Source organism: Mastomys coucha, unplaced genomic scaffold (genome assembly GCF_008632895.1).
Source record: "Mastomys coucha isolate ucsf_1 unplaced genomic scaffold, UCSF_Mcou_1 pScaffold21, whole genome shotgun sequence".
Classification (NCBI taxonomy): domain Eukaryota; kingdom Metazoa; phylum Chordata; class Mammalia; order Rodentia; family Muridae; genus Mastomys; species Mastomys coucha.
The window spans coordinates 65,770,346-65,782,261 of record NW_022196904.1 but is presented as its reverse complement, the minus strand read 5'-3'; the positions used below and the strand labels follow the sequence as shown (position 1 = coordinate 65,782,261).

Sequence of the window (11,916 nt, the reverse complement as noted above, 5' to 3'; positions counted from 1 at the left end):
AAAAAAAATCTGGTTAGTTATGAAATCAGATAAACATATATAGAAATATTCAGGTGAGTGCCTTGTCAATATTATCAACTAACCCTTAATTTTATCAACACTAGGAAAATTAGCTCTCCCAAGGGCTCTTGGTCATTCACTGCTTTGGAACAAGAAATGGAGGAATCATCCCCACCCCCACTGTGACCTGGTCCCAGGCCATCTGGACATTCCCATGCATTCATGAGGAGGTGAAAGTTCATCCACTCTGCCTGACTTTTCTCTAAAGCACTCTGAGAGTTTACAATGTAGGTGGAAGTTTGTCTGAGTTACATGCTTCAGCTTTAAAAACATTGTTGTCTATTCTCCCTAGGAAAAAAATGTGCAGTATCTAGCAAAGGTCCTTTTTATGAATTTTCTTCTGCACAGAGAGGGTGTAATACCAGGAACAAACTGTTCACATGCTATATATCTAAGAGGTAGGCAAGCAAATATTTCCTGAAGGAAGATTATTCAACTTAAAAAACAAAAGTTAAGCTTGAGAGATGGCTCAGCAGTTAAGAATGTTTGTTGTTCTTCCAAAGAACCTGAGTTCAGTTCTCAGAATTAATGTTGGGTAGCTTATACAGTATGCAATGCCAGCTCTAAGGGACCGAACGCCTGCTTCTGCCTCCATCAGCACCCCCAACACATAAACATAAAAATAAATCTTAAGATCTTTTTACTATTAAGTTAGACAAGTACACATAATTGTTTGATAATTTTTAATGTATTTATTAAGCAGCTGCAGGCATTGAGCCAACTTTAAAGCTAGAATCTTTAACCCGACTTCTACATGAGCACTGAGGCACATATCCCTCCTCCCTGAAAGTGTAATTTTAAAAAAGCATTTGTTATGGGTGTAGGAACAGAAGGAACGGAAAGAGGGAGGAAGGCAGGCAGGTAAAACAAAACCCAATGGTTTTCCTCTTCCTATACAGCTTCAAATACCTTCAAATCTTCCCTTCTTCAATCCCATGAGACTTGGCTGCATTACTACATCAAGCTCACAGTCCTCCTACCGTAGCCTTCTGAGTGCTGGGGTTACAGGCATGTGACACCATGCCTACCCAGCAAGTGACAAGACAGAAATTCCAAGATTGCACCATAATCTTTCTAAGACCCTTCAGAAGACAGTCAAAGGAACAGGGAAGAGAGCACTGGAGAAGGACAGATGGAAGATAAGGGCTGAGGGACAAAGCAAGGAGAGCAGACTTCTTGAATTTTATGATATCATCTCTATACCATATCAGTTAAAACATGGGAGTACCACACTCACTGTTGGATAGTGGAGTCACCCACTAACAAAACTGCTCTCAGCACGACTTCAAAGTCATAAAACCAGGAAGACACTTCTTCACAGCTGCTACAACACTTTTGCCCCTTCGGTCCTTACTGTTAGGAAAAGCACTTGTGGCATGTAACTGAGTACAACATGACCTGCCCTCTGTGCTGTGGGAAAGGCATCTGCTGCAAATAGAAACAAACCCAAGCTCCCAACCTCCATCTTCCCTAGCTCTTCACTAGAGAGAAAGGTCAAGTTCTCTACCATAGATCTAGAAAGTCCCAATTAAGCAGTCTGGAAGAAAGATGATTTCATCAGGCTTAGCTGTAAGTTTCAGGCATCCACACATTAATCAGAATGACTCTATGGTTAGTTTATGTATATGACATCATACAGTCTGAGCTGTGGTCCCTTCCTAACCACTGAAGGGTGTTCACTGTCATCTGACTTAGTTCATTCTAAAGGAACTCCCACGCTTTTTGACTCTTATGCAAGCTTAAATTCATGTAACCAGCTATGATTTTTCAGAAAATAAATCTAATAAATGTGGCCAATGCCCTTTTCTAAGCCCTGGCAATACGGACTTCCCTTCTTTAAATAGAAGACTTGCATACCTCTGTGAATGATCTAGTTAGGTTGTCTGTTGCAGCTTAGAAAGAGAAGGGAGGGAGGGAGGAACAAAGCAACAAGTAGGTAAGGCAAAATAAGCCCCCTGAAGTCACTCAGAATACATGGCCTACCTGGATCATAACTCACTAGCTAGAGTCATATATGACATCGAGCCCAAGGGGAAAATCACAGTAAAAAGGGGGATACGTGAGGCCAGAGGAGACTAGGAGAGTGGCTGGTTGAAAACAAGTAGACAGTTCATCTAGTACCTTTGAGAAGATGATGCTGTCCATTTCATCACTGGGCGAATGAAAGAGGTCAGAGTCACTCCCTGACACTCTCTGGAGCACGCTTTCTTTTGAGGCACACTCGGTGCCTAGTCCAACATCTAGGAAGCTTCCGCATTCTGAAAAAGAACATTTATTTAACCAACAGCTATTTTTTTAAGTTTACTTTCTGTTTCATACCAACATTCAGTCATTTTCTATTGTTTACCTACCTCTTTCCTTTCCCAGACTTTTTTCCATTTTAGATATTTAAAAAGTTAGAAAAGACATGGACTTTTAGGTATATTTTATTAGATACATATATATTATATGATATATAATATATATTATATATATGATATATAATATATATTATATTTAAGGTATATATTATATATATTAGGTAGCTCTTAGGTATATTAACTGATATAGTTACTTTTAGGTATATTAACTGATATAGTTACTTTTTTTGTTAGGCATTTGGCTAGGTCCTTGGAAGATCTTTAAAGTGTGCTTGCAGAATGGGTTATTCACACTCTTGTGGTATAAATGAATACATTAAGAGATAATTTCACAGCCGGGCAGTGGTGGCACACGCCTTTAATCCCAGCACTTGGGAGGCAGAGGCAGGCGGATTTCTGAGTTCGAGGCCAGCCTGGTCTACAGAGTGAGTTCCAGGACAGCCAAGGCTACACAGAGAAACCCTGTCTTGAAAAACCAAAAAAAGAGAGATAATTTCACTGAAGAATTATATAAGGAATAACATAGTAAGTGAGGCAGGACCTATGATTTAATCTTAAATCTCTTAGTCACAATTATGAATTTAGTGAATAATTTCAGAATGTTCATTCAATGGAAATAGTATGGCTTCTTCAAAGGACCTTAAATGATAGAAATTCTAGCCATCCCCTAGTCTCTACTCTATACAGTGCCTAAAAACTACACTCAGTAGGGTTGTGATAGCTCTATTTCTGCCCCTTTTACTACTTCTAAAACTCTAAAAATCAAAAATCTTCCTATTGTGATTGAGGGGAACTGGGGGTGCTGGCTAAAAGAAAAGGCTGTCACAGCAGCAATGCTGGGCTGCTAGAGGGCTAGCTGGCCATCTAAAGATTATGCCTAGACATCAGCCTAGGAAAAAAACCCACACGATACATTCTCATAAAGTATCCATAGATTCAGCTCTAGTAGGAGAATCTCACCTCCAAAATAAAGCCAAGCCAGTACAAGGCTACAAACCAAGTGTAGGATAAGAAAGGGGCCAATGTGTGAGATTAAACTGGTTGTTTGGAGGAAAGAAGAATATGGAGGGAAAAGGAGTACAGGAAGAGAGTGTATAAACCACTACAGCCCTACCTACCATGACTTTTACAGGGTGTAGGGATTCCTAAAGACAAACTTAATGTACACCAATGTCACATATGCTGGGATATTTTCAAAAGAAACAGAACCCGTTCTGTCTTCCTACACTCACTTCTTATAGTAAAGTATAAAGTAAGCCAGAGTGAAGGACACTGATTTTAGAATGTTGACATTCATCTCGCTTAACAGAAAACTTCTAGGTAATTTTTTTTCCTTTTTTTTTTTTCCCGAGACAGGGTTTCTCTGTATAGCCCTGGCTGTCCTGGAACTCACTCTGTAGACCAGGCTAGCCTTGAACTCAGAAATCCACCTGCCTCTGCCTCCCAAGTGCTGGGATTAAAGGCGTGCGTCACCACCGCCCAGCAAAAGAAAACTTCTAGGTAATTAACCCTGTAGGTCTTCACTTGTATACCATTAAAACGGGATGATCAGTAAAACCCTGAAGAGTAACACTGATAGTTAACAGCACACTAGAAATGAAATAACTGGACATCTGGCAAGTAGCACGACACAGGTATGTTATACATATGCCTAAATTAAGTTCAGGCTTCATTAATACTTAATATATGACCAAACTACTTATTCTGGGAGTTACAGTGTAAAGAGGTGTTTTAACAATTTTCACAATTATTATTATTATTTTTCCTTTTCTTTCTGGCCCAAAGATTTATTTATTTATTATATGTAAGTACACTGTAGCGGTCTTCAGACACCCCAGAAGAGGGTATCAGATCTCATTAAGGATGGTTGTGAGCCACCATGTGGTTGCTGGGATTTGAACTCAGAACCTTCGGAAGAGCAGTCAGTGCTCTTAACTGCTGAGCCATCTCTCCAGCCCAATTTGCACAATTATGACCCGACAAAGACTAAAAGAGAAATCCAGTTCCTTAAAGGATAAATTGAGCCATGATTTCTAGAAGTCCTTCTGTATTATGAATGCTCAAATTTTAAGACTACACTCAATAACATGGCAGAAGTTTTCATGCTGGGGTGGCTCCTTATACTTTTAGAAAAGTCCCTAATAGCTAAAGGAACCAAAACACGGGTAAGGGTCTACTTTTACTTCTAGCACCTTTGAGTCTGTAAGCCCCAAATATAATCATAGCATAATATTCTTAAACAGCACTCTCCTGCCGGGCGGTGGTGGCGCACGCCTTTAATCCCAGCACTTGGGAGGCAGAGGCAGGCGGATTTCTGAGTTCGAGGCCAGCCTGGTCTCCAGAGTGAGTACCAGGACAGCCAGGGCTATACAGAGAAACCCTGTCTCGAAAAAAACCAAAAAAAAAAAAAAAAAAAAAAAAAAAAAAAACCAGCACTCTCAAGAAGTGGGAAAAATACTGATGAAAACATATTCAACATTTGTTTTCAATACTTCCTTTGTAATACAGTCAGAGTTGAGAACTGTAAACAGGCTTTGTTGGTAGAGCAGACTGGAGAACTCAAAAATGTGAAGTATTATTGCTCACTCAGCAGTACAGAAGCCAGCACAGGAATGAGTTCAGAGACACTCACTCACCTTGATGTCTGTGTAACACCCTCTGTGAGGCAGCCTAGTAACACCTCACAGATAGAAGACAGTGGAACCCAGACACTGGGGAATGTATCTTATGTCAAAATTGGCTAAACATGGCATGAAGTTAGGACTCCTAACTAGTGTTATTATCAGGCAAGTTCTTAACTCTATGTGTTATTCCTAATAAATCACGGGCATGTAACAAGAGGAATTCTGACAATTATACCTGTACAGGACACCAGGAACCTTAAAGATTCTAGTGGATGTTCATGGTGCATCCCAACCCAATAAATCTGAACCACTAAGGCCAAGACCAAGGCATCAAGTATTTTCAAAGCTCTCTTGCCCAGATAATTCCAGTATATATATAGCTGTCAATGAGATTTCTTGGAACAAAGCTGTATCTGCGAAGACAGACTGCAGTGACATGGGGAAGTCGGAATGTTGCAGGTCCTGTGACTGATTACCTTATCTGGACTAGCTTTAGTGCCTGGAATAGCCATTCCTAGTCCCCCTCCATGTTGGAACTAGTATTGTTTGACTAACTGATACAAATCTTTTGGAATTTATACATAGCAGACCACTACCTTTCACCAATCTCAAAGCTAAAAATATCATCAGATGGCATCTGGGACTCACGGCAGAGCATTACCCTTCTTGCTGTAGCTGCCTCTCTGATGTTTCCATCAATGTATATAAAAGGGGTCTTGATTTATGGCTTTCCATGTTTTACTGCTGTAAAAACTTTATGAAACTGCTTCTACACTGGAACATGGAATTTGGGGCATCCTGAATCCATGTTCCTGAGCTATGGTCACTCAAATTTGGCTCTACAATAAACTACCTCTTATTCCATTTAAGGCAAGAGCTACAGTTTCTCTTTGTTTTTGCATCAACACAGCCAAAATTAAGAACTATACATTTGGTCCCAGCAATATGTATTTATAATTTTATACCACTGGATTCTCTTACAAATGATTAACAACTCATAGCCTTATAATTATTAAAATTACTATTAATTCTGAAAATAAAATTAAGAAAAACTCTTGTGCCTTTATCTCATTGTGAAGCCATATGTTTTCAAAACGAAACCACACACACCTCTTGTTCTAGTTTGCTGTTTAGTGCACTCATGAATGGCAGATCACAACATCAAATTATATCTTATAGAGCAGGACTATGAACATGAATACCTGAGCTCTGTTTCGAAGCTAAGAGAGATGCTGCTTCAGGGCAGGGCTCTATGGCACACCAGCTTTCTCGGTTGATCTGGAAGACACAAATAATTTGTTTCAGACAATAAGGAAACTTCATAGCTCAGAAAAAAAATTATGTATTGTTCCCTCTGACTGCTAGTATTTTATTACAAGGTAGGTAAACTTATGCCAGGAAAGAAAATAAAACTCTACTGTAATAAAAATAAGGCAGCCTACACTCGGCTGAAAGCTCTAAAAAGACTGTCAGTGAAAATGGCATGCAAAATCAATGGGAAAAGATCTACAAAAGGCAAGCCATAATTCAGACCAAGGGTGAAGTAAAGAAATTAACAAATAAAAAGAAAAAATACTAAAACACTTATTTGGTATCATAACTTGCAATTTTGAAAAGTACATAATTTGAAAATATAAAAAATACAAAATAATTCCTATTTAAGAGTATCTATACATAAGGTGCCATGCTAAGAATTCAGCACTCATTTTCTCATCAAATGATCATAATAGCTACAAGAAGTTTATCGCTTCTATTAATCAAAGGAGGCAGGTTCAGAAAGGTAAAACATGGCAGGAATGGCACTGGAAGTGAGTGTGCAAGATTTGAGAATGCAAATCCATCCTGCTCAACTACCTTATCCTTAAACCTTCCCAATTTAATTGTTTAAGTAGTATGTGCTTTTAATTAACATCAAATATTCAACACTGTTCTCACTAACTGACAGAACTAGTAGACACAAGGATCTAGAAAACTTCAGAGACACCCAAGATTCTGCCTGACACATAGAACATGCAGCAGGCAAAGCATTTTCTTAACAAGTGCACTTAAGATGTTCATATGTGATACACAAAACAACTCTAAATAAAATAAATCTTCTGTACATTTAACAGGATTAAAATCACAAAAAGTTTGCTTTTTTAATCACAACACTACTACACCAGAAACCCAAATCAAAAGAATGGAACTCCACACAAATTTTAAAAAAGAAAAGTACTTGTCTCTCTGGGCTGGTGCCCTGAGAAGACCTTGGGTGCAAACTCTGCAGCCAGTCCCACAACCCCCAAAGGAAGCTCCACTCCCAGGTGCTCTAACAAGCCCAGGATGACAGGATCCCAGAATCACAGGATCATGGAGAGACAGCTTGACTCTGAGGAGTTCTGACACAAAGAGGATCACAGGAAGGACAGACTCCAGTCAGATTTAGCAAGGGCAGGTAGCACTAGAGATAATCAGATGATGCGGGGCAAGTGTAAGAATATAAGCAACACAAACCAAGGTTACTTGGCATCATCAGAACCCAATACTCTCACCATATCAAGTCCTAGACACATCATCACAACGGAAAAGCAAGAATCAGATATAAAAACACTTCTCATGATGATGATACAGGACTTTAAGAAAGACATAAATAAAACCCTCAAAGAAATACAGGAGAATACAGGTAAACAGCTAGAAGCCCTTCAAGAGGAAACACAAAAATCCCTTAAAGAACTGCAGGAAAACACAATCAAACGGGTGAAGGAAATGAGCAAAACCATCCAGAATCTAAAAATGGAAATAGAAACAATAAAGAAATCAGAAAGAGAGGCAACCCTGGAGACAGAAAACCTAGGAAAGAGGAGTTGTAGAGGCAAGCACCACTAACAGAATACAAGAGATAGAAGAGAGAATCTCAGGGGCAGAAGACACCATAGAAAACATTGACACAACAGTCAAAGAAAATGCAAAAAGCTCCTAACCCAGAACACCCAGGAAATCCAGGACACAATGAGAAAACCAAATCTAAGGATAACAGATATAGAAGAGAGCGAAGACTCCCAAGGAATGGGCCAGTAAATATCTTCAACAAAATTATAGAGGAAAACTTCCCTAAAAGTTTTGCCCTAAACTCATTTCAGCCTAAAATGAGTGCTGAAAGAGATGCCCATGAACATACAAGAAGCCTACAGAACTCCAAACAGACTGGACCAGAAAAGAAATTCCTCCCGTCACATAATAATCAAAACACCAAATGCACTAAACAAAGAAAGAATTTTAAAAGCAGTAAGGGAAAAAGGTCAAGTAACATATAAAGGCAGGCCTATCAGAATTACACCAGACTTCTCACCAGAGACTATGAAAGCTAGGAGATCCTGGGGCAGATGTCATACAGACCCCACAAGAACACAAATGCCAGCCCAGGCTATTATACCCAGCAAAACTCTTAATTACCATTGATGGAGAAAACAAGATATTCCATGACAAAACAAAATTTATACAATATCTTTCCACAAATTCAGCCCTACAAAGGATAATAGATGGAGAACTTCAACATAAGAAGCAAAACTACACCCTTGAAGAAGCAAGAAAGTAGTCTTTCAACAAATCCACACAAACCTAATTCCACCTCTTACAACAAAAACAATAGGAAGTAACAATTACTTTTTCTTAATATCTTAACATGAAAATTAATATACCAACATATGCTAATTGATTGAAATCCAAAAACATGAGGAATTAGAAATTTGTTGGCTGTCATTCAGTGGTCTATCTAATTTGGTAATTGGAGAGATAGGTCCAATATTGTACAATCCATATACACTTTCAGCTTGTTTGTTCATGACAGTGTCTGGCTATGTACAACATAAGGGTCTTGAAATTTTGCTTCTCCTATCTCCGCCTCTCTATTAGTAGTATTGTTTATTCCATGTTTTTACACTATACTATGGTTTTCAGAACAGCTTACATAATTTCAAAAGTATTTATATACCCAAAAGAAACATAGACGATTAACTAGGGAGGTGGCTTGTAAGAAAACAACAAAGAGTGAGACTGAATGCTTTGCTTGACTTTGTAATAACTCTTGTATCAAGTTTGAAGAAGAGGACTTTATAAGTTACTCTTTCTCTGAGATGAATGCTTTTCCAAATTATCACAGCCAATGAACCAGATTCTTACCCTCATCTAATGTCTGTGCCACCCTCCAAGCAGAACCATTGTTCATTGAAATAGTTGGTGAAATGACTTTATGGATAGACCATCTTAATACCTACACCATTTCTCAACACACAGACCATTTCTTAAATGATTGTAACCTGTTCTCTGTGGGCTGAGAATAAAGTCTCTCACTCAAGTCAAATAGCTTTGACCATAGCAGGAAGTCTGTATCCAAAACATCATGCCTACAATTCATTCCTTGGCACAGCAGAACTGTCAACTCTCAGCTTAGCTACGATGGAGGTAAAATCCTTTGGTGATGTGAGGGTCATTGAAGTACAGCCTTATTACAATGAAATCCAATGTCTAAAAATTGTTCTTATTTTGGGCTTGTACCACAGTAAGAGCCAAGATTTTAAGCTAAATACAAAACAAACAAACCAACAAGCAAATAAAAAGACTATATATTTATGTTCATTTAAGAAAATACTAGTAGTGATGTATTGTTTTGAAATATACAGTTAATATGTTTGGAGTTATTTGAAATTTATATTGAGAAAAACATATGTATTTTCAGTATTGCTGTAGACAAGCATCTATATAAGACTCTTAAATTGATTGTTGTTTTATATCAAACAACTTTTATAATACTAATTTTTATTTTTACAATATTTTATAAATTTTAAAGAATATGACAAAAAAGATATTGTAGGTATTGAATGGGGGGGAGGGGGTCCTTTGGGAGGAATTGTGGTACAAAAGGGAAACAAGAATGTGATTTAATTCTATTTACTTAAAATATGTTTTTAAATGTTAACAAATTCAGATAAGTTGAAATCATGTAACTTTTCTCATAATGCAATAAAAGTTAAAAAAAAACTACATAAAAAGTAAAAAAGAACCCATTTTTACAAATAAAATACTACTAAGTAAACCACCCCTCATCTAAGAAGTGTTAAAAGAAAATATGTTGAACTGAATACAAATTAAGAACTTCCAAATAAAAATTTGTGGAATACCACTAATTGCAGTACTTAGGACAAAAATGTACCATTTTAAAATGCTTCACTACAAAGGTTCCAGGAGAAAGGTAAACACTAACCCAGACACAAACTCTTGGACTGATAATGGTATCCCGACTACAGGATATGCTAATATATGGTGGCACAGTTTGTGGGAGTAAGTGATCAACAGCATGTGATGTGACTGAAGGGCTACTCTATGACATAGAACCAATACCTGCTTGGGCAACCAAGAACCTGAGACTAAACAGTCCAGGGACCTAGGGTAAAATCAAAAGTAACAGCTGGATGCTGGTGGCCTACACCTTTAATCCCAGTACTTGGGAGACAGAACAGGCAGATGAATCTCTTTTGAGTTCTGATCTACAGAATGAGTTTCAAGACAGCTAGGGCTACACGGTAAAACCTTGTCTTGAAAAACAAACAGACAGACAGTCAGTAACAACAAAATGACTCCTAATGATACTCTGCTATACTCATAGATCAGTGCCTTATCCAGCCATCACCAGAGAGGCTTCCTGCTGAGGCAAACTGGAACTAATACAGAGACCCATACAGCCAGACATTAAACAGGGAGTAAGAGAGCTTAGAACATTCAGCTCCAAAACAGATGTCTCCATGAGATTTCTCCCATAAGGGCTCAGGGAACTTGGCAGAAGAGAAGGTTGAAAGAGTGTAAGAGCTAGAGAGGATGGAAGATCCCAAAATATCAAGACCTTCTTGATACAATAGGGCTGGGTTTCAAATGCTCCCATAGAAACTGGGGCAGCATGCCCAGGGCCTGCACAGGTCTGCACCAGATGGGGCCCTAGAGCTAAATGAAGTGGACACATGCCCCTATCCCAGAAGCTATCTCCAATTGACAACCATTTGCAAATGAAGAGAATTTAGCTTCCTCCAGGGGAGTCTCACTGGGGAAAGAGACCACTCTTAAAGGTACCAGCAACAGATGGCCAGCAGAAAATGAGCAAAATGGCATTTTTGGAGGTCCCTTGTCTCATAATGGAATTCACAAATTTTTCCATTAAATTTTTTTTGTTTTATTATTTTTTATTTTTATTTTATTTATATGTATTTTTCCTCTTTTTTTTATGCTGTAGGTCTTCTGGTTTTATGTTATGATTTCCAGTTTAGTGTTTTCATAGGGTTTTGGAATGTGCAGATAATGGGTCTGTGTGTCTATAGTCTTGTGCCTTCTCTTGGGCTCTTTCCCTTCTCTTTGCTTTGTCCTATTCCAGTGTGTTACTTTTTGTTGTATCTTATTATTATCATGTAGGAACATATTTGTTTTATTTCTCTTTTCTTGTTTTCTTTTTTAATATTTTTTGTTTCTTTTTTTCAATACTTGACTGTCCTGGAACTTACTCAGAGATGCACCCGCCTCAACCTCAGGAATGCTGAGATTAAGAGCCACCACCAGAGGATTGGTCTGTTTGTTTTGAGACAGAAAGGGGGTGGATCTGGAAGGGAGGGGAGGAAGAGATACTGAAAGTAGAATATATTATGTAAGAAAAAAATCTATTTTTAATAACAGGGAAAAAATTAAAAGACAGTAATCTAAAACCTACAAAAAGCCAAGCCAAAGCAAACCAAACCCCTAGAATGGACAGACATGAGTGATGGAGAAAGCAGGCAAACAGCTGTTTCAACAGTCAGAAGAGCTGGTCAATACTATCAGCAGAGCGTATCAACAGTCAGAAGAGCTGGTCAACG

The 11,916-nt window shown here is 38.3% G+C and overlaps 1 protein-coding gene across 10 annotated transcripts in view; it reads right to left on the bottom strand.

Moving 5' to 3' along the window:
• Akap13 (A-kinase anchoring protein 13) overlaps positions 1-11,916 on the bottom strand; it is a 303,651-nt gene that overhangs the window by 90,482 nt on the left and 201,253 nt on the right. For all 10 annotated transcript variants that reach the window (XM_031387008.1, XM_031387010.1, XM_031387009.1 and 7 more), the window contains 2 exons: positions 6,247-6,322; positions 2,182-2,318 (listed from right to left, as the gene is read on the bottom strand). In XM_031387008.1, the coding sequence (XP_031242868.1) occupies positions 2,182-2,318; positions 6,247-6,322 (213 nt within the window). The remainder of the gene's footprint in view (positions 1-2,181; positions 2,319-6,246; positions 6,323-11,916) is intronic.